Genomic DNA, 22,060 nt, shown 5'->3' on the forward strand with positions numbered 1-22,060 from the left:
TTTCTATATTTGTTCATATTTATTTACCGTTTGCCTGTTGTTATCTTTGCACCGTGTTATTGGGGATCTAGCTGGAGAGTACGAGAATATGAATTCTTCACCTGTGGGTCTGGATTTACCGCAAGCTTGAAGCCTTCATGCCTTGCAGCAATATGCAAGACTTGAACACGGACTCCGGTAACCAGTTACGCAGGCGGCGGTGGAGAAGCAATTTGCATGAAAATGCCCTGCACTCTGCCAGATTTGCATTGAGTGTATGCAAACGTTACAAATGTTGTTTACCGTAGCTCGGGGGTGAGGTGTGTGTGTGTGTGTGTGTGTGTGTGTGTGTGATCGTACATTGGCACGGTGAGCCTGGTTGACGAGGACGCCAAGAATCCCAGTTCCTCGCATGCGGTTCCCGTGACACGCCATTCATGCTTATGGCGGCTCCACCCTGACGTGTAAAACGCCGCCGCCGCGTTCCTGGGTTTGGAGGCGGGGCCATGAAGCGGGCCGCGTTTACAGCCACAGACTTTTCCCTGACTTGGTCGCTTCACTTTCTACTTCGCCATGTGAGCGTTCCGGAACTTTCTACACAGGCGAGTGTGCCTAATGAGCCCGGAGGACGATGATGATTACCGTACGGTGGAAAGTTGTCTGTCTGTCGTCTCTTGTCACAGCTTCAGGTCGCATCAATAAACGCGCCTCGCCCGCTAATAAGGGCCCGGCGCTCAGGGTTCCTGCCGTAATGAAGGAGCGTTAATACGGCCGCGGGAGGTTAACGCATTCCGTTTCAACTTAATTGGCTGCAGGGGCCGTTACGTAACGAGCTCGGCCCCGCCCGGGTGCGGCGAGCGGATTGGAACAAGGGGAGCAGCCAACTGTTGACCTTTTTTTGACCGCCGCGGCGGTAATTTGTCGGTTGAGGATTTTTAGCCGAGCGGATGTCGGCCCTAATGATGTTCCGGGAGCCGCGTGAGCGCGACCTTTCATTAGATGAAGAGCTGGATAAGTGACACCGATAACCGGCGGCTTCGTGGTGAATGCGCACAGATTACTGCACGAGAACTTTATTTTGCAAGAAAATAATAATAATGTAATGTAATATGCAGTATGCAAATCGGCATTAATTTATTCATGTAGGACTGCTGTTTAATTCATTATTTTCCCCCATATCTCCGTGTGCCAGATTAAATGGAATTTACGGCCCGGAGACGTGACCCGACCCCCCCGGGACAATTTCGTTTTCGTCCCTCTTTCCGTCTGACTACAGCAGTCATGCGTTGCCAGTGCCGCTTTTCTTTCCCAGGGTCAGAGGTCAAGGCTGTCCCGTGCATCCTGCCATTGTTCTTCCTGGTTGTCCGCCATTTGAGAGGGAAATGTAGAAACGTCCAGAAAGACGGGTATTCGTGGAAGCTGGAGATAAACGGTGTTGTAGAAGGTGAAGGTGAAGGCCAACGCGTCTCAGTTCTGCCTGTCTGCTGCGTTTGATGCCTGGTTCGAATAAAGAAGGAGAGAACGATTGAAGATTTACGCAGGAAAGCGTCGAACAAGGGATGGGATGCATCGTGACGTATTGCTGATGGAGTCGGAAGGTGAAGGCTCACAGCTCTAGTTTGAAGTGAAGTGATTGTCACACGTGATACACAGCACACGGTGCACACAGTGAAATTTGTCCTCTGCATTTAACCCATCACCCTGAGTGAGCAGTGGGCAGCCATGACAGGCGCCCGGGGAGCAGTGTGTGGGGACGGTGCTTTGCTCAGTGGCACCTCAGTGGCACCTTTGCGGCTCGGGATTCGAACCGGCAACCTTCTGATTACGGGGCCGCTTCCTTAACCGCTAGGCCACTCACAGCTCTAGTTTGCACACATGCTCGTGTTCTGATGTTCTGGAGATGATCGTAGGGCTGGGCGATCACCTCCGCCTGACAGCATGAGCGCAAACTAGAGCTGTGACCCTTCACCTTCCGAGTCCATCAGCAATACGTCACGATGCATCCCATCCCTTGTTCGAAATCGCTTGCCGTTACATCAGCGCGATGAGAGTTAGCCGCCGTTTCTCGTTCGTATGCCGTCAAATAAACGCAGCACGCACTGCATGGCGCTGCCATCAATTTCTACAGTCCAGCAATGGTTAATAGACGATGCATTTCGGAGCGTTTAATTGCTTAATTTGCATATCAAAGCGAGCTTTGTGTAAATCGCTCCGCATTGTTTCTCGCCGTGGCGTGAAATCTGCCCCCGCCTGCACCCGTGGGGCCGGGCATGATCGGGTGGACGTATGTCTTGTCCCTGCTGCTTTACCGAACGACATTAAGAACTGCGGCCTTCAATTAAAGGCTAAGCGTTATGCAATCAGCTCTGGTCCTGTCTATTGCTGCCGTTTCGGGAGCGGGGATTTTATACCCGTTATAATAATTCCGTGTAAAATATGAGATGGATTCCACGTTTTGTCCCGTGTCTTGTCTTAACACGTGCAGGAATGTGCTTGATTCGCGGCCTCGTCCCCCGGCCTGAAAGGAAGCGCCGAGTGGGGATGGGAATCCGAAGTCTGAATTACTCCGAGATGAAGGCGCCGCGCGTGACCTATTTTCACCAAACGTGTCTGTCAAGTTCCCCTCTCACGTGACGAGGAAACGGTGTCGGATTTTCCTTTCTTCTTCCGGCCGCGGTGGGAATGCAGCGCGAGAAAAGGAGGAAGGAATAAAAGGAACGAGAATCTGCGGCCGTCCTGGGAAAAGAGGCTGGAATGCTCGGGAACGCCGGGGTGTGTGGAGCATTCCGGGTTCTCCCCGCCGCCGTGGCGCAGGCCCAGCTTCTGAAGGCAGGCCGCCAGCGGCGGTTAACCAGAGATCGTGGAGCCCTGCTGGCGTGGAGGGGCGTCCTCGGAATCTGGACCGATTTATCCAGGGCTGCTTTCCCTTCATGTTCAGATACATGCGCCGATGTTAAATATAATAAAAGGAGGAGGTTACTAGGGGTGCACCGACGCACCATGAATATGTACTGAAGCCCCACATCCATCCCCTTACACGGAAAGCCAAGCTAAAGAATCGTGTTGATGGCCAAGTTGAGTCACGCTGGTTTGATGTGGAACGATGGCTGGACGTGACGATGAAGAAGGACGCGTACGCATGACGTCACAAAAGGGGTTTAATACATGATGAACATTTAAAACAACGACCCGACGGTGAACAGACACAAACTGGGCGGCTTTATACAATCTTACACAGGTGAACACGATCAGGAAACATTACACAGGACCAACGTGGAACACGCAACCCCTTCCGCACCGGATCATGACAAGTTGAGTGCATCCGTACATCCCTGGAGGTTACTTTTGTGTTGTAAAACCTGCAGAAAATTAAAATTCACATTTTATTTGTCGGTATAATACATGGTATGATGTAAAATGCAGTGAGAAATGAGGTTGGTGGAGGCCAACAGACGGAATAAAACGCCTCTCGGCCTGATGGAGTTTTGTGATGGTAGATAAGCTCACAGCTAACCTCGACGCTGAGGAACGTTCCCTCGCAAAATGCACCACCTGTACAGCATACACCACCTTTCACACTTGTTTTAATAATTACGTTATTTTCTTGGTTCTAGCTTCATTAAAAAGGCGTCAGAGTAAGAGAGCCACTTCCACCTAGATGGTCCGCCTGGATGCAGCGAACGTTCTGAGCGCATTGTGCGACATTTCCCCCTGTTCAGGTGCACAGGAGAGGAACTTCTGGGGCGTTAATGAGATTTTCCAGCTCCGCTCAGGAAGGAGTTATCTTACTGCGAAGGAGCGACTCTCACTGATGAGTTTAATCCGTCACCTCCTAACGGGCCCATTTGTCACCGGTTCTTGTACATACACGTTTCATATTTAATATTTATACGTTTATGAACATTTGAAACAAAAAAAAGGGTCTGTCAAAAATAACGCAATCATCACAGGGGGAAAAATCATTTTTAACCTTTAAAAAAAAAAAGAATGTTGTACGCCTGCCATGCAGGGAGCATGGGCGCAGCACCCAGTACTCCCAACCTATTGGCCAATCGTTATGCATAAAGGGAATTGACTGGCTGCCGCCTTTTCTGCATTTTTGAACCACTTCCACATGCAAAGCACCGGACCCATAATTCAGTTTGCTGGTGCATGATGTCAAAAAATTGCTCTTAAAAAAATGCAATGAATGCTGAAGTCCATGTCGGGTGTCCATGTCTGTTCCATGATGCTGGGACAGCCGCCAATCATTTCATTCCCATTCCCTTTACTTCGATTTGTAGATTAGAAAAAAATTACATTTACATTTTATATTTACATACCATGGATGAAGTGATCAGTTCTGGTTCACTAGGACCCCAACTATGAATACAATCTTTTTATTCACTCTGTTCTAGTTTCTATACAGAAGTCAGACAAGAAGAAGGTTACAAGTTCATCTAAATATTCTCTAAAGAGGAAGGTGTTGAGCTGCCGTGTGAAGGTGCTCAGTGACTGAGATGGAAGTTCATTCCACCACCGAGGGGCCAAGACGGAGAAGAGTCTAGATGAGCGTCTTCCTCGTACCTTCAGAGATGGAGGGACCAAAATGTGTAATTGAAAGACATGGCGGTGGGTGGAGCTAAAAAACCATACTGCAGCCAACCAGAAGGGGCGCTAGATGGTGCCGGTATGACCTTAAAAGTCAGTGGTAAAAAAACGGCGTGAAAGCGGAGTACAATATCCACGTATAATATCCATGTTGGGCTTGTTTATTATAACTACCAGTTGTGACACCAGCGTGTGTGAACTGTGACAGTGAAACGGAGACCCTGGTTTCGGTCGGTCTGTGTCCAACCAGCTATTAAATCATTCACTAACCGCAGTTTAAAAAATGTCTTCATTTCTTCAGTCCTGGTCTTGGTGGTCCACAGTGTGTGGGACTCCGGGGCCAGGCCTGAAGCGTGCGCTGCGTGTCTCACACCGGTCCCTCCTTCTCGTGGACAGAGATCCGGAACCAGTTGGTGGAGCAGTTCAAGTGTCTGGAGCAGCAGTCCGAGTCTCGCATCCAGCTGCTGCAGGACCTGCAGGAGTTTTTCCGCCGCAAGGCCGAGATCCAGCTGGAGTACTCCCGCAGTCTGGAGAAGCTGGCCGAGCGCTTCTCCTCCAAGATCCGCAGCTCTCGCGAGCACCAGCAGTTCAAGTGAGTTCATGGGTTCGCTCTTTTCAGGCTGTGGATGTGCATGAGAGCTTCAATAATTTGCTGTTATATTCCATGCATTATTATTATTATAATATTTTGTATAGTTTGCATTTGCCTGAGCTCGTATTCGGAGTGAGTATGTAGATAAATCACAAATCAACATGTTGTCGGGTTAACAGTGGTGATCAGGACCTATCATGTCACCAGAATACCAGATCATGTGACCTGTCTGTCAGAAACCCCATAACGTTTCTATCTTCATAATGTTTATAATATCATGAATATAATCTGTCAAGCATGACAGAATGAGCAGCATGTGGGAAGCTGGGGGCGTGTCTTCTGAAACCACGCCCCCTTTCACAACGGGGAGCCAACAGAAGAGAACCACTGATGCTGAAGTGATGATCCGCAGCACAGGTCCACTCTGCAGGGCTTCATGCGCATTTCGGTTCTGCAGGTCTGTAGTTCTTCCTTCTAGTGGACCATCTTCAGACACGTGTCATTGTGCCCGTTGGCGCCATTGTACAATAGGCAACTTTCTGTAGACGGCGTTATCTGTTGTGGCAGCTTCCTGGTCTGCTGGGTTCTCCTGGAACCCCCCCAACCGCCTCGTGTATTTGGGACTCGGCCGGCGGCCAGCGTCCCAGATGAATGTCGGTGTGTGTTTTCGCGATTCCGAGTGAGGCTGCCAGCGTCTGGAGTTATCAGTCGAGAAACGGCCCCTGCGTTTCAGATGCAGACGTCCTCCATGAGCCGAGCCGGGATTAACCGAGCGCTCTTATCTCGGCAGTAAAGTGGAGCAGGGCTGAAGGTCCAATCAGAAACGTGGACGCTGGCGGATGGAATTCTTGCTTGAAAGACGGGAAATGGCGCGCTTTCTTCTTATTCCGCGCTTTGTGCACGACGCAGTTTGAATTTGGGGAATGCGGCCATCGGGATGGCGTCCTCTGTCCGGCCCTGGTACTAAAAACCCCGCCTCCCAGCAGGCACGGGCCTGAGGGGCGTGTTCAGCGGGACCGGCCTCTGTAATTGGGCCCAGATGTTGGCGCCGGGACGCCAGGCCTCTCACTCACGCTTTGCGTGGAAAAGGGACGAGCGCGTCTGGTTGGTCATAGAAAACGGAGGCTTTTTAAAGCGAGCAAATGAATCTTGGTCTTGATCTGGGATTTTCCAGCAGAGTGAGCCGCGTACATGCAAATAATGGAAAAAAATTGTGCAAATTATCACGTGCATCTCTTTGGCTGTCGGAAAGTGGATGTAAATTATGGATTTGGAATGTGCAGATTGTAAGACTGATTCCTGGCGCTAACTTCTATGCCAAAAGCCACGACTCCAAAATGCAAAACGCTGATGTATTTCCTGAACTGCTGCAGTCATTTCCTCGTTTATTCAGCGTTTTGTTAGTGCCTTTATATTGCAATATGAAACGTGCACTTTAATGCCGCACCGTCGGTCGGTTGGCAGCGTCGTGGTGTGACATTTGGATCACGGGCGGGTCTTTACATCAGCTCCTCCCACATCGACGCGAGGCTGCGCCATGACGCCTCCCATGATCCTCATCCTGGTAACGCGGCCCGCTGGCCTCCTTCACATCCTTCCAACACGAGTTCATGCAAATTCGCCTCGTCGCCGCGCTATTGTAATATTCTAATCCGTTAATGGCGCATTAATCAGACCGCTGGTCAGCGGCCGGGTTCAAACACAGAGCTCATTAGAGAGGCTGAAGTATCTCGTTCACCTGCCTGAACGAGATAAGCAGCCGTTTGCATGATTGACTTTTTGTGTGTGGATGGGTGCTTTTGTCTCAGCCACTATGCGTGTGTGTGTGTGTGTGTGTGTGTTTTATAGGTTGCAGAGGGGTCATGACATTCTGTCCTATCTCTGCTATACAGCCTCGTCCAGGTCGTGGCTCCAGACGGAGGACAAGCGCTCCCTGTTTTATTCTTTCTTTCTTCACGCTTTAATCTTCAATCGCTCCCTGACCATTTCATCTCGGCCATTGTCACTACACAGGCTACTCAGCGGGGGATGTAGAACAAGTTTTCTACTTTTGTATGTTTCTCCGTCTCTCTCTCTCTCACACACACACACACACACACACACACACACACACGTACACACAGTTGGTTTAAAAGCTGAGTGCAAATTTGCATGGTGGCCGAGTCTCCGGCTCTTTGATGTGCCGCTGCTCTCTTATTACTGCGTTCTTTCCTCGTCTTTATTAGACGCCCATCCCGCCGCTGCAGACCAGGAATGCTGATGGCAATTTCAACGCGCACGACACACGGAGCTTTTACCGGGTCGTGGGGTTAAACAACGAGCTTCAGCCTTTATCGAAGATACAGGGAATAATAATGAAAGCTTTTACGTTCGGTTCTGTTGTTGTTTTTTGGTCACGTTGCTGCTTTAGGACTCCGGGCCACTAGTGGCCACCACCTCTAATACTCCGTAATACTCCGCAATACTCCGCATGCTGTTCAGTAAACTGCTAGCTGACCTTTAATACAGAATGTTTGCCACTTTTGAAAACTGAATTATATTTTAAATTATTTGACATAAAATTATATTTTTGGGAGAAGAGGAATTGCAAAAAAGACAAAATAAAGTGGAAAAAAAAAAGATTCACGTTGCACTGGACATTTCACATTTAATGTGACTGATGTAGACGTAGGCCATCATTTTTCTTTTGCCTCTTCATGTGCACACTGAATCTCCAAATCTTCGCAATCTCGTCTCTTGTATATAGTGAGATGACAACAAAGTCGCCCTTAAAGCAGAAAACTAGCGATTAGACTTTTCGCCATGATCTGTCGTACGTTAAGAATACTGCATGATGTGCTGGATGCACGTGAATGTGTGCTGAACGTGACATTTCCAGACAATGTTGTGACACAGTTTGGACAAGCTTCTCCACAGTCTTAACTTTTCTCTTTAAATGAGGTAAATTACCATTTTAGTTCCCCATAGCTCGTTCTTTACAAAATAAGTTACTTGAGGCTCCTCATAGGAGACGATTGACAAGTTACCGTTGTTGATTAATTTCATATTTGTCCTTCGCTAGAGAAGCTACTTCTTATTTGGTTGTTTGGTCTCCAGTTTTATTACTAAATTCTCGTTTCAGTTTAGCCCAGTTACCTGGGGATCCCTGTTACCTCTTCACTTTGTGTTTTTGTCTTGCACTACCAGGTTACTGCAGAAACATCCAAGATGGAAAGATTTTCACACTCTTGTGTTGTCGGTGTTCAATTCCAGACGTGCTGAAAATGGTCAAATAACGCTTTAAAAATGCATTAATCCCTAAAATGGTCAAATAATGCTAGTAGGGGCAACCCATATGCCCCATAGGTGCAATGGTTTGTTCGAATCCCGAGCTGGTCTCGAAGGTACCGTCCCCACACGCTGCTCCCCGGGCGCCTGTCATGGTGGCCACTGCTCACCAAGGGTGACGGTTAAATACAGAGGACACGTTGCACCGTGTGCTGTGCTGCAGTGTCTCACAATGACAATCACGGCACTTGCCCTGAGTGATAGAAGAATTATAATTTCCAGTGGTGGTCTTATTTGACATTTTTAGATGTACAGGGGTAGTCAAAAGCCGTCTTCATGGGACAATGTGAGCAGCTGCCTGGGGTTTGGCTTGAAGTCTCCGGGGATGTTGAATGAAGTCAGGAGCACCACTGCCACCAGACTGCCAGGCCTGGAGTATGTCGTGTGTGTGTGTGAGTGTGTGTGTGTGTGTGTGTGTGTGAGTGTGTGTGTGTGTGTGTGTCGAGCCCTGGAGGATTGCAGCTGGTTGCGATCAGATGTTGGCGGATGGTGACAGACATGTGAATGGCGGCGCTGCTGCGCATTGAACCCGAGCTTGAAAGCAGGAAAAGGCATTTGAATAGTGAATTTTGTGGCGCGCGTGTACACACACACACACACACTCACACTCTCTCTCTTTCTCTTATTCCTTTTGATTCAGTAGCCTTCTGATAAGCCTGTTCAGCCAGAAGCGAGTAGATTAGAGGGTTTCTGGTAGAGGAGCTTCATGGAATTGAGAAATGCGTTTTTATTCAGCCTTCTGAGACGTGTTCGGTGCTCTTGTGATGTGTGTGTGTGTGTGTGTCACCAGAGCCCGTTGCATGTTGGCCACGAGTGTTTGAACATGCGCCGCATCACAGAAAACAGCTTATTGTCCTTGTAGTGGAGGATTAAAACCGCACCCTCCACGTCCCCTGGAGCAGCGGCCACCGCCGTCTCCCGGCCCCCAGGAGCTGCTCCGATTGGCCCCTGCCGACGGTCACAGTGGAGCGGAAGCCGGCGCAGCGGCGGGAATGCGGCGAGGAAAAGTGGCACGTGCCGCTCCGCAGTCACGCTCTCGCCCGATGAATCCTCCCTCACAACAGGACGAGCGGCGCTCGTCTCCCAGGAAACGCTGACACCGGTTTGGACCCAATTCCACCGTAATGAGGTCGGAATTAGACATTTAAAAATAAAAAAAGAGGCTCCCATCCTGTTATAAAGCGAAATTAGGACTGTCTAACCATTACCATTAACCATTAAGCAGTCACCCGTTCAAAAATAGTATATGTGGGTTCGAATTGTGAAAATGTCCTAAAAAAAATCGATTTCAGATCCTGCCATGCAAGAGACGAACATGAAGTATTTTTTTCTGTAATAGAATTCAGAGACGGGTTTTCAAACGTTGAAAACCCGTCAGAAGGAAACGTCGGGTGCATAATTCAGGCGAAGATCGTTCACGCGGGGACGATGGCGCTGGCGGTGGTGCCTGCGTTTGATCTGCGTTGCCCTCATTGTGTGGAAGAAATGAGGATGAGGGAGAAGAGGAGTGGAAAGATGTTCCAATCTTGGCTGGAGATGGTGGCCCGAGGCGCCGTATTCAGCATGACCCATTTCTGACAGATGGACCAGATGAACACGCGTCCCGAAAGGAGACAATCAGCTCGCGCGTCGTCTCCGCCCCACGCCTCAGGCTCCTCCCCCTTTCACCTGACGCCTGAACACAATGCAATACAGCAAATAAAAATGGGTCACGGAGAATAAGTTATTGCATATTGAATATGGCACGTTTTAAACCCGTCAAATCTGGGTCAGGTGACATTCCTTTTATTCTCCCCAGGGCCTTAAAGCCTGAGCACTTTTAAATCATTAATGATTGTTATCTGCCTGATCATGGGCTCTTTGTTGAGGGTGTCGTGTCGGCTCCCATCGTGTAATAGAGCGGTAATGTCGTCCACACACAGACTAACAAGCACACCGTGTTTATATATCCACTCTGTACAAATACAGATTTTAATACACTTTAATATCCACAGTTATTTCAAAACGTGCACATTAAACTTTTACAATGTACTGTCGGCAGTCTTTATGCTATTTATTTTGTGCTGCTCTTATCTTATCTTGCTGTAGATTTCCCACTTGTGGGACTAATAAAGGATCTTATCTTAAGCAGTTCCGTTCTGCAAAAACGGATGAATTATTGCGTGAGGTTTAATAATCGCATACAAATTAAAAAGCAATAAAAGAAGGTCTTGCATTAGCATTGAGTGTGAATATGCAGAAGAGTTCTGTCTCCATTTCTCTGTAACCTAAATGGGCAGCAGGTCAGCTGGATTAATGCGGCGGAGGGAGCGGCGAGTTTATTCGGCTTTTTATCTGCCGTAGCCTGTCTGATGGGCGTCCCCGGCGTCCCCAGGATCGGCAGGGTTGAAGGCAGAATTTACCCGTGAGACGAGGAGATGAGCGGCCACGGCGCTGCGGTTCTAAAACTGGCAACACATTCACACACACTGCAGAAATGCTGCGCACGGTGCTAATGGTTATTAAAATGATTGTGTATTGGTAATAAATTGGCATTCGTGACAGGGTTTTTGTGCCTGTTGGTTTTTTACGTGAACGTCGGCCTGCGGGAACACATTTCTAGAGTTGTAAGGTTTGAAAAAAGCATTTTTCCCTCCCGGTTGAGCAGATGTTTCAGGTGATAAAACGGTGGCTCCGTCTCTGCAGAAAATGAATGTGTCTTGATATAGACTTTACCCTCTTCCTGCGTGTCTCAGGAAAGACCAGCACCTCCTGTCCTCCGTGAACTGCTGGTACCTCGTCCTGAACCAGACGCGGCGCGAGAGCAGAGACCACGCCGCCCTCAACGACATCTACATGAACAACGTCATCGTCCGCCTCTCCCAGATCAGCGAGGACGTCATCCGGCTCTTTAAAAAGGTCAGTGTCCGGCCGCCGAGCCCTTTATTCGGCACAATGGCCGCTCTGTGTGCGAATATTATTCATATGCAGTGAATGAATATTCTAAAATGAGGGCATGTCACTAACGTATGGACATAAGTAAGTCCACTGAAATGTCCTCACAAATACATTAAAATGTGAGATTTGGAGGACATTTTGCTGTCCCCCCCAGAAAAAAAGACTGTATGTATACACACACACACACAAGATGCAATTGGTTTTACTTAATGAGGGTAAGGGTCAAGTAATTACAGTAATTATTAGATATATTACTTACCGTCTGTGATGCCCATTAAAGGTTTTAAGATGTGTGTGTGTGTGTGTGTGTGTGTGTTTGCACCGAAATTCATTCCAACCAACGTCTGTGTTGCATTTTGTCTGTCTGAGGAAATTATGAGACTGAAAAAAGATAAAAGATAAAAGGACCAAGACGGACGGCGTATGAAAATATGAAAATATGATACCATCTACCGTTTTTCAATGTGTGGAGCGTCATACTAGGTGCATCTAAAAATATATATTTTTTTGTGAAAAGGGTTTTCAGTCATTAATTTATATATATTACATGCATTTCACATAAAGTGGTGATAAAATGGTTATTAGAAAAGTTCCCGTGATCAATAAGAAAGCAATCAAAAGTATGTTCGTTTCAAGTATTCACGTGCATTTTCAATGGAATTATGAAATCAAATGCTGCAATTTTTGAGACTTTGAATTCTTCTCCTAAAATATTCCTATCGTAATGGCACGTGACAGTTGTGTGTCACTCGTGCCCGCTGGCCGGTCAGCGCGTGCTCTACGTGGTTTACACCTGGCCCAACTTCCTGTAGGCGAGGCTCCATCCGGATGTTTTAATGTGGGGTGCGTGTTGTAGCCTGGGGCTAAACGTGTGGCCCCTCTGCTTCTCTGCCCGGTAATAACGGTCCCCCGATTCGCCACGCTTTTTTTTTTTTTTTTTTTTCATGCGGGCGATTAGCCGCAATATCTGGCCGGATGTGGAGGTGCGCGTCGTTGCAGGGCATTGCATCAGGGCGGTCCTCCAATCCCATTGGCCGACTGCGGCGCAGCCCGAAGCCTCCGCGGCGCGGCTGACAATCAATTTCGGCATCGGTGCAGAATACGAACGGCCCCGACTTCCTCCTGAATGTAAAAACACGAGCCAAATATCAACATGAACGGTCACGTCTGTGCCGGATTTTTGGGGCGTGGCTCCGGGAGAGCACTGCGGCTGTATTGATTTGGGGGCGTATTAAGGCCCAGTATGATTTATGCAGAGAGAGGCCACCTCGGGATTCTGGGTAATATGCATCTCTCTCGTACGCCATCTGCACAGGGAGCGTTCGAGCATATGGTGCTGCGGACGAGGCCGCCATCCCCCTCCGGTCCGTCCAGGTGCGTGGGAGGCGGGAGGATTTGTCCCTTTCTGAGGTTACGTCTCCGTTAAAGTCAAGTTGTTGTTTTTTTATTGCAGCAGAGAAAAGTTTGTCTAAAAAAAGTTTTAAGGCAGTGAAATTCCAATGAAGTTTCTGAGATAAATATTCCTTTTTGTCCTGCTGGAATGATGGACACCGTCCTTCCAAAAGACCTTCTCCCAGTTGTTCTGGGGACGATGGCGGGCTTGTTGATGAAGGTCACGTTTTTCACCATCGATGGATATTGATCGCAACTGAGCCCTCTTGTTAAGGGGACAAGTCTTCTTATCGATTAGGCGCGACAAGAATATTTCGGGCCAAACGCGTCGTGTTCGAGCGTTATTAACGCGTCGAATTTAAAGCCGCCGAGGTTTCCTGTAGCCGCTGCCACCGCCGGAGCGAATCGGTAACGAGCAGCTAAACGCAGGCTGCCAGCATTCCCAGGAAGGAGGGCGGGGCCATCGAGTGAAAGAAGAGACCAGGCCGGCACGGCGGCGGGAGGAAGTCCGCCTAATCGCGTTACCGTGATAGAGCGTCCGTCCGGCTCACCCTTTTAGAGGAGATGTGCGTGATCTTGTGTCAGCGCGCTCTAAATTACATTTGTGATCCAATTATGGACGTGACATGTTTTCCATCAGATCCGGTCTGATGCTAATGTGCACCCGGTGACCCCGCCGCAGACTGTGGCGCCGCTGAAATGACGCCCGTCGGACATGATGGGCCTGAGTGGCATCTCTCACATCACGCTGTTCCGTTCCCTCTTTTCCAGAGCAAAGACATCGGAATCCAGATGCACGAGGAGCTGGTGAAGGTGACCAATGAACTCTACACTGTGAGTGTGACGCATTTCAACCACGCATTTCAACCACCCCTGCCGCAGTGGCACCCGATGATTTCAAAGAGAGTTCAGTGAGCTGCTGACCCATACACATTAACTTACACACGACCCCTAACTTACACACGGCCCCTAACTTAATCACACCTCCTTACTTACACACAATCCCTAACTGACACACACTCCTTAACTTACACACGGCCCATAACTTAATCACACACTCTTACTTACACACAATCCCTTACTGACACACACTCACCAACCTACATGCAGTCCTGAACTTACAAACACCCTCTAATTTACACACACTCCCTACTCTACATGCATACACAATCTACAATCATACACGCAGTCCCTAACTTACAAGCACCCGCTAACTTACACACAGTCCCTAACTGACACACACTCCTTAACTTAATCACACACTCCCTAATCTACCTGCAGTCTCTAACCTACACACACACCCTTACTTACACACACTCCCTAACTTACACACGGCCCCTAACTTAAACACACTCCCTAACTTCAACACACAGTCTTCCCTTTCCTGTACTGCTAACTATACTTATGCTTGATGCATCATTATTCAATAATCAGAAATATTTCTGATTGTGCCAGTGTTCTGTGTTGAATGAAGCAGCATGTCATGCATCTCATTTAAATATCTCCTCATTTTGGCACCTTCATGCCTCAAAACATAATCATAATGTACAATTAATATATTACGACATTTATTTCCTGCAACGTAGAAGAGAATCTCTCTGTTGCATTAGTCTCTGTTGATGGCCGCATCTCTCGGAATGCTGACTGCAGATCCCTGAGCCCGTGCCAGCGTTCTGCAGCGTGCCGCACTGCCGCTATCAATGTCTCTCTCTCTCTCTCTTTATACACGGCCAACTTCCCCGCGTATCTCTCGGGCCGATTATAACCGAACTCCTATCGAGGCTAGACCCATTCCTCCCGGTTCCGACTCCTCCTGGCATCCGCGCTTACGCCGGAGAAGGTTTATTAATGCGGCGCGCCCGATGCCACCCTTACAGGTCGAAGGTGTCATCTGTTCCGTCCGAGTGTGTGTGTGTGTGTGTGTGTGTGTGTGTGTGGAAGAACACTGTCAGCATCTCTCTCAGCCACAGATAACCGCTGCCGTCCCCACCCGCTTCACATATTAACAACAGTATGTACTCAATGTACTCAACAACAGTACATAGAACTCATGCACTTTCACCTCCAATCACTCCGGACTCTTTTGCACAAAATCACTTTGCACAAAACCACTTTGCACAAAATGACTCTGTGCTTTTTACCTTACTGCTTTTTTAAAAAAAAAAATTTTTATGGCTTTTCTTTAAACATTGTAAAAAAAAAATTAAAAAAAACTGTAACTCATTTGCACACCTTCACCCTACCAGTTACACATATTTTATGATAAAGACGTAAAAGTGTAATATTTGGTTATGTTTGCAATATTTGCATATTGGTTCATTGTTTACTTGCAACATTTGCAATACTGTGGTCTGTAGCAGTCGCAAAAAACATTTCACTGCACATCATACCGTGTATGACTGTGTATGTGACAAATAAAATTTGAATTTGATATTAATGCAGTAAATGGTTGTGAAAGGATACAGAACTTCCAGCCTTTTGACAGGTAAAAGTGTACCAAAAATTATATTTTTATCATTATGCATCACCGCTGGACTTGTCGGCACAGCTGGGAGCAGTGGTCAGAAGGTTGCCGGTTCGAATCCCGACCCGCCGAGGTGCCACTGAGCAAAGCGCCGTCCCCACACACTGCTCCTCGGGCGCCTGTCATGGTGCCCACTGCTCACTCAGGGTGATGGTTAAATGCAGAGGACAAATTTCACTGTGTGCACCGTGTGCTGTGCTGCTGTGTATCACATGTGACGATCACTACACTTAAAAAAAAGTTAAATTACTGTTGTAGCCGCCGCCATCAGCATAATCAAATAAGCATATTAAAAAAAGCTAGTTTAATTTCGAATGGCCGAAAGAACTCCTGGGAACCTGTCGATATATTAGATTGACAGGCAGAAGCCTAATAAAACATTACAGGCCACGTGCCATCCAAAAGATCTGTGGTGACCTGTGCGTTGACCTAATGTCACCACGTGTGACATTAGAACAGCCTGCTGTGCCCTTGCCGTTTCTTTTTAAAGCGAGGAATACCGGGGCAGGGCGGCACCTTTTTAAAGTGATGTGATTGTCACATGTGATACACAGCAGCACAGCACATGGTGCACACAGTGAAATTTGTCCTCTGCATTTAACCCATCACCCTGAGTGAGCAGTGGGCACCATGACAGGCGCCCGGGGAGCAGTGTGTGGGGACGGTGCTTTGCTCAGTGCCACCTCGGTGGCACCTTGGCAGGTCGGGAAGACTGGGAATACTGATGCCACCTCCTGTCATCGGCCGGTGACGAGCAAAGGGCGCTTAGAGCAGACGTGGCGCTGCATGACTGACGCGTGTCGCTGTGTGTTGTGGGGCGTGTCCCTGTCTCTGCTCCCCCTGCAGGTGATGAAGACGTACCACATGTACCACACCGAGAGCCAGAGCGCCGAGAGCAAGCTGAAGGAGGCCGAGAAGCAGGAGGAGAAGCAGTTCAGCAAGTCGGGGGACCTCAACGTCAACCTGCTGCGGCACGAGGACCGGCAGCAGCGGCGCAGCTCCGTCAGGAAGATCGAGAAGATGAAGGAGAAGGTCAGTTTCCCACTGCTGCTCTGCCATGGTCCCATCGGGGCCGACAGAACGGGGTCCATCAGTATACCGTAAATTGTCTCGGGGCGCAGGCCTTAACGCGTACCGAACCAGAACAGGATCGAATGCAGTGAATTTTGGGTAAATTTCGATGCCGTTTTCACAGTTCCGTACGATTAACGTTCGCCACCTCCTGTGTTGTCTTCTTATTCGCCTTCGGCGACTCCAGTGCATCAGTATGTTGTTTTCAAGACGTAATCGTGCTACATTTTCAAAATGTACGTTTTGCCTAAAGTGGTAAATGCATGAAATATAATATATAAAATCGCCATGGCAACAGGCGATTTACTTACATTTAAATTACATTTGCATTTATCAGACGCCCTTATCCAGAGTGACTTACAATCAGTAGTGACAGGGACAGTCCCCCTCTGGAGACACTCAGGGTTAAGTGTCTTGCTCAGGGACACGATGGTAGTAAGTGGGGTTTGAACCTGGGTCTTCTGGTTCATAGGCGAGTGTGTTACCCACTAGGCTACTACCGCCCTATACTTCTGTCATGTCCCTCCACAACAGCAGATCTGCTTCCTGTATTTACAGCTGACCAATCAGCAGAGAGAACGTTCTCGCGTTATACGATGTCCAAACCTCACCGACTGAAGTGTATAAAGCCTTGTAGCCTTGTAGCCGCGCGCGTCTCCAGCGGCCCCGCCCGCCTCGGAACATCTGGCCGGCACGTGCTCTGTCCACGATAACGGTACGCCAGCCACGCCGTGCAGAACGTCCCCCTGCGCTCACGTCTCGCTCTTTTTTTACCCCCCCAGAGGCAGGCCAAGTACTACGAGAACAAGCTGAAGTGCACCAAAGCCCGCAACGACTACCTGCTAAACCTGGCGGCGACCAACGCCGTCGTGGCCAAGTACTACATCCACGACGTCTCCGACATGATTGACGTAAGTGTGCGGCTCGGCGTGTCCACAGACGGGTCCCACCTGAAACCTCGAGTGCTCTGCTGCGTCGGCGAGCTGGCGAGTCGCGTCGGTCGGTCGGGGACTTGACCTGAGCGTTGAGGGGTCGTGGCGTCCCGCTGACGTCCATCGCGGTCGGACGCGGCGCAGGCCTCGAAAAAAACACGTCGGTGTTGAAATATGGACCAGGGTGGGGACAAGCTGGACGGTTCCTTTAGGGAAGGAAGGATGTGGCGAGGGACGTTCCGGCAGGGCGTTGCACCTCTGAAGGTCGAGCGCCGTGCCAACATTAACCGGGAAATATGAAATTACCTTTGGTCACGTTGGTAAGTGGGTTTTGAAAACCACTAATTGCTTTTCGGACAAGAAACCAAAACCATGTCAGGGCGGCAGCCGGCACCCATAAAGTCTGCTGCGGTCAGCTGCAGACCTCCGATACCTGGTTTCTTCTCGCTCAGGTGGACCTGCTGCTGCATGTGGGGGGTCTGGAATAAGGATAAAGGCGGCAGGCGGGGGTCACCGGTTGTACCGGTCAAGTGCAGGGCCTGGCGGTTGAGGGTTTCAGGGCACCGTCCCCACACGCTGCTCCCCGGGCGCCTGTCATGGTGCCCACTGCTCACCAAGGGTGACGGTTAAATACAGAGGACACATTTCACTGTGTCACCGTGTGCTGTTCTGCAGCGTCTCACAATGACAGAAGTTGACAGTATTTTAATATGTCTTCAGTATTTAACCACAAAATGGCCGCTTCCTTGTCATCTGTATGCTGGTGTGTAAATATTTGACGAAAAGTTTGACTGCTCTCACTCATTTACATTTATGGCGTTTACCAGACGTCCTTATCCAGAGCGCCTTACAATCAGTAGTTACAGGGACAGTCCTCCCCTGGAGACACTCAAGGTTAAGTGTCTTGCTCAAGGGTTTGAACGTGGGACTTTGTGATCTTCGTGTTTATAGGTGAGTGTCTAACCCGCTAGACCACCACCATCCTCCTTCCTCATTCTGGACGATTTGCCCCCTCCCGCCAATACGTGACACGCCCAGGTGTAGTGCAGCGTCCATGTCCTCCCTTTCTCCTCCGTTTCCCCCTGTTCTCCACACTCCTGATACCCCCTGTACGCAACGTGGGACCACGCCCACTACCGACACCAACGTGCAGGTATTCCGGCGCTCCAGTGGGGGAACTGGTGAATGTGACGTTACTGGGGGAAACTGGGCCCAGCGTGTCTGTTTGTGCCGTATTACCCGTGTGTAAACAGACAAGCTGAAATAAACCATTCCGCCCAGTGTTTGCCGTTTGAATGGTTTTGCCGTCGGTCTCCTTGTCCCAGGTGCCGTGCGGGGTATCGGCCCGTCGCAGCGCTGTGCTAATCAGCCCCTTCCCGCCCGGCGCTCCGGGGATTTCCCCTCGCTCGGCTGCAGCTGCTAACTGGCTGTTGAATAAAACGGTCGCATCCACACCTCCGGCTCAGCACGCAGCGCGGCTGTCGTCACAAGCTGCACCGGGGTGACGGGCTCTGAGGGGACCTCGCCGGGGGTCAGAGGGGTCACCTCAGCGGCCTGCGCCATTTTATACACCTTTCTCCTGCCGTGGTGCCACTTCGAACAGGAAAACGTCCATTTCTGAGCCATGTCATGGCCCATAACCGTAAATCGTACTAGAAGGTGCTGGATGGTGTAGAAATTGAAAGACTTCTGGTGTGTGGTGCACGGGTGGGGCGTCACTGTATACTGTCCTGATGTACATTTACATCATTTACCAGACGCCCTTATCCAGAGGTAGTTAGAGGGACAGTCCCCCCCTGGAGACACTCAGGGTTAAGTGTCCTGCTCAGGGACACGATGGTAGTAAGTGGGGTTTGAACCTGGGTCTTCTGGTCCATAGGTGAGTGTGTTACCCGCTAGGCTACTACCACCCCTTCTGAGGTATTTAAATATATTCAACCTGTGCATAATTAACTTTATACAGAACCTTTTGGGGTTTTTACTTATTACATTTAGAGAACTGGTGTGTTGATATTATACCAACATATGCCCACTATTGTCCTGATTTACCGCGATAATATAATATATAACTGTCATTATAAACTCCAGACAACAAGGGACCTGTTGCAGTGATTTAAAGAAAACAAGTTCACTGCAAACCGTGGCTACGCCGAGTCAGCCGTTTCACGTCTGAGGACCAGGAAAGCCCTACACTTAAAAGGATGTGTAATGGAGGCTAATGGGGCCAGTGGGCATTAGTGGCAGTAAACATTAAAATGTGATAAAACAGCCTTAATGGTTATTTCATGCTGCTTACGTCTTACATATTTCTACGGCAGCCATTTTTTCATCGTTTCGTAGATTAACGCTCCAGTCACTTCTCTCCCGGCAGTGCTGTGACCTCGGTTACCACGCCAGCCTGGCTCGCACCCTGCGCACCTACCTGTCGGCGGAGTACAACCTGGAGACGTCGCGCCACGAGGGCCTGGACCTGATCGAGAACGCCGTGGACAACCTGGACCCCCGCAGCGACAAGCACAAGATCATGGACATGCACAACCAGGTCTTCTGCCCGCCCATGCGCTTCGAGTACCTGCCCCACATGGGAGACGAGGTGCGGCCCCTACCGAACCGGTCCCGATGTACGCGGAGGCCGCGCCGCTCTTTCTCACCCGACGCATGTGTGCCCAGGTGTGCCAGGTGAGCGCCCAGCAGCCCGTGCAGACCGAGCTGCTGATGCGCTACCACCAGCTGCAGTCCCGTCTGGCCACTCTGAAGATCGAGAACGAGGAGGTGGGTAGCTCAGCGTTCATTACAGAGGTGCATCTGGGACCGGAAAAATGGATTGTAATCAAATTACAGACCGGATCGTTCAATACATATAAAGACTTATTTCTTCTGCCTGAAGCTGATTATGAAAACCAACGACAGGAGACATCAACGGTGAGAGAAAACATACAAAAATAACCATAGACTACATATCTGTGGTTATAATATGATTATAGCCCATATAATTAAAACTATTAAGTTTGCTTCAGTGACATAAGAGAATCCAGGTAGGCACAACGCAGACAGATCGTTTCCAGGAACTTGCACAGTTGACGGTGTGTGTCGGGGTCCCCATGTCGGCCATTTTTCGCTGGGCCATGTCACTCGCTGCCTGGAGATCTGGGCCGGCACTCGTTTTCAGCTGTCGGTGTGAGTGATGGCCGACCCGTGGGCAGGTCCCCGACCCGGTGGAGAAGCAGCGTTGAGTTAAACAGGTTTGCTGATTCTTCTCTTCCTCCAAGGTACGTAAGACCCTGGATGCCACCATGCAGACCCTGCAGGACATGTTGACGGTGGAGGACTTTGACGTGTCCGACGCCTTCCAGCACAGCCGCTCCACCGAGTCCATCAAATCCGTGGCCTCGGAGAACTACATGAGCAAACTGAACATTGCCAAGAGGAGGGCCAACCAGCAGGAGACCGAGGTCTTCTACTTCACCGTGAGTGCCCCGCCCACACATACTTTATATTGTATTTATATTGTAATTATGATCTGATTATTAACATTCAGTGCATCATGACCATTTTATAAAACATTATAAAAGCAAGGCAGAGGTCCCCAGAGGTCTCCTGTGCAATTAAATTAAATGTCCAATAAATAATGAATGATTAAGAGAAGACAACGTTAACCACAAGCCATTTGGTGAGCAAGTGACAGATTGCAGTTGCTAGGCAACATGTCAGCATGAGCGGTGCATGTGAGGAGTGATTTATATTTACATTTTTCCGTTCACTTTAACTTTTATGTTTTTCTGGGTTTAAACCAAGAAGGAAAAAACATAGAAATTCCGCTTCCCACTGATTTTCAGTCAGTTGTTCTGGAATAATATCTTGTGGAGAGCACTGGGGTTATATATAAATATCACCCCATATATATATATATATCTATTGATCATCTGTGAACTTGTTTTCCCTGCAGAAGTTCAAGGAGTACCTGAACGGCAGCAACCTCATCATCAAGCTGCAGGCCAAGCACGACCTGCTGAAGCAGACGCTGGGAGAAGGTGAGGAACGTCTGGAGTTCCCCGCCTTGCACGTTAACCTCGAATCAGGGGAAGAGACGAGGAACACACAGGCCCGGCGCTCTGAGAAGGTCGCCCCGGCCAAAAGCACTTTACGCCCAATCAGTCAGCGGGTCCCACGATGGGTCCGATTCTCCAGCTGCTCGGCCACCAGAAATTAGTCTAATGGTGGGGGTCCACGAGCCGCCGCAGCTGAGACCAGCCGCCCGGTGCACTGCGGCTCCACCCGCATCTCCATTATTCATGCAAACGCTGTCTGTTAATTAGTCGTCTGGAATCGGGCGCGGTCACTCGCGTGATTTTGGTGGGTGAGCGCCACCTGGCAACAAATCGGCTGCGCCGGCCCCCCGATTTCAGTGTTCTACAACAAAGAAAACGACATTTTACCCAGAAGCCCCAACATCCCAACGTTGTTTACAGAAGTAAACATGAATCAAGCGTGAATGCGCGTTGGACACACTGTTCACACCGTAACAGATGTTCCATTTACAGCCAGGGACAAGCGCTGCTGCCTCAAAATCCTGTTTTTTATGTGTGTGTGTGTGTGGTGACCTTTGACCCTCAGTATTCCACGTTTGTCGGTGCACATGGTCAAGTCGCTGTGCACATTTGCATTCATTTAACGTCTCTTCCTTTGTGCACAACTGTGCATGGGAGAGTGTGTGTG

At 49.3% G+C, this 22,060-nt stretch overlaps 1 protein-coding gene across 1 annotated transcript in view; it reads left to right on the forward strand.

Moving 5' to 3' along the window:
• LOC114772237 (SLIT-ROBO Rho GTPase-activating protein 3-like) overlaps positions 1 to 22,060 on the forward strand; it is a 43,109-nt gene that overhangs the window by 6,736 nt on the left and 14,313 nt on the right. Inside the window, 9 exon segments of the mRNA XM_028965239.1 lie at positions 4,966 to 5,161; positions 11,224 to 11,386; positions 13,589 to 13,651; positions 16,188 to 16,373; positions 17,195 to 17,323; positions 19,716 to 19,937; positions 20,015 to 20,116; positions 20,614 to 20,811; positions 21,291 to 21,375. Of these exon segments, the coding sequence (XP_028821072.1) occupies positions 4,966 to 5,161; positions 11,224 to 11,386; positions 13,589 to 13,651; positions 16,188 to 16,373; positions 17,195 to 17,323; positions 19,716 to 19,937; positions 20,015 to 20,116; positions 20,614 to 20,811; positions 21,291 to 21,375 (1,344 nt within the window).

The sequence above is a fragment of the Denticeps clupeoides genome, unplaced genomic scaffold (genome assembly GCF_900700375.1).
Source record: "Denticeps clupeoides unplaced genomic scaffold, fDenClu1.1, whole genome shotgun sequence".
Classification (NCBI taxonomy): domain Eukaryota; kingdom Metazoa; phylum Chordata; class Actinopteri; order Clupeiformes; family Denticipitidae; genus Denticeps; species Denticeps clupeoides.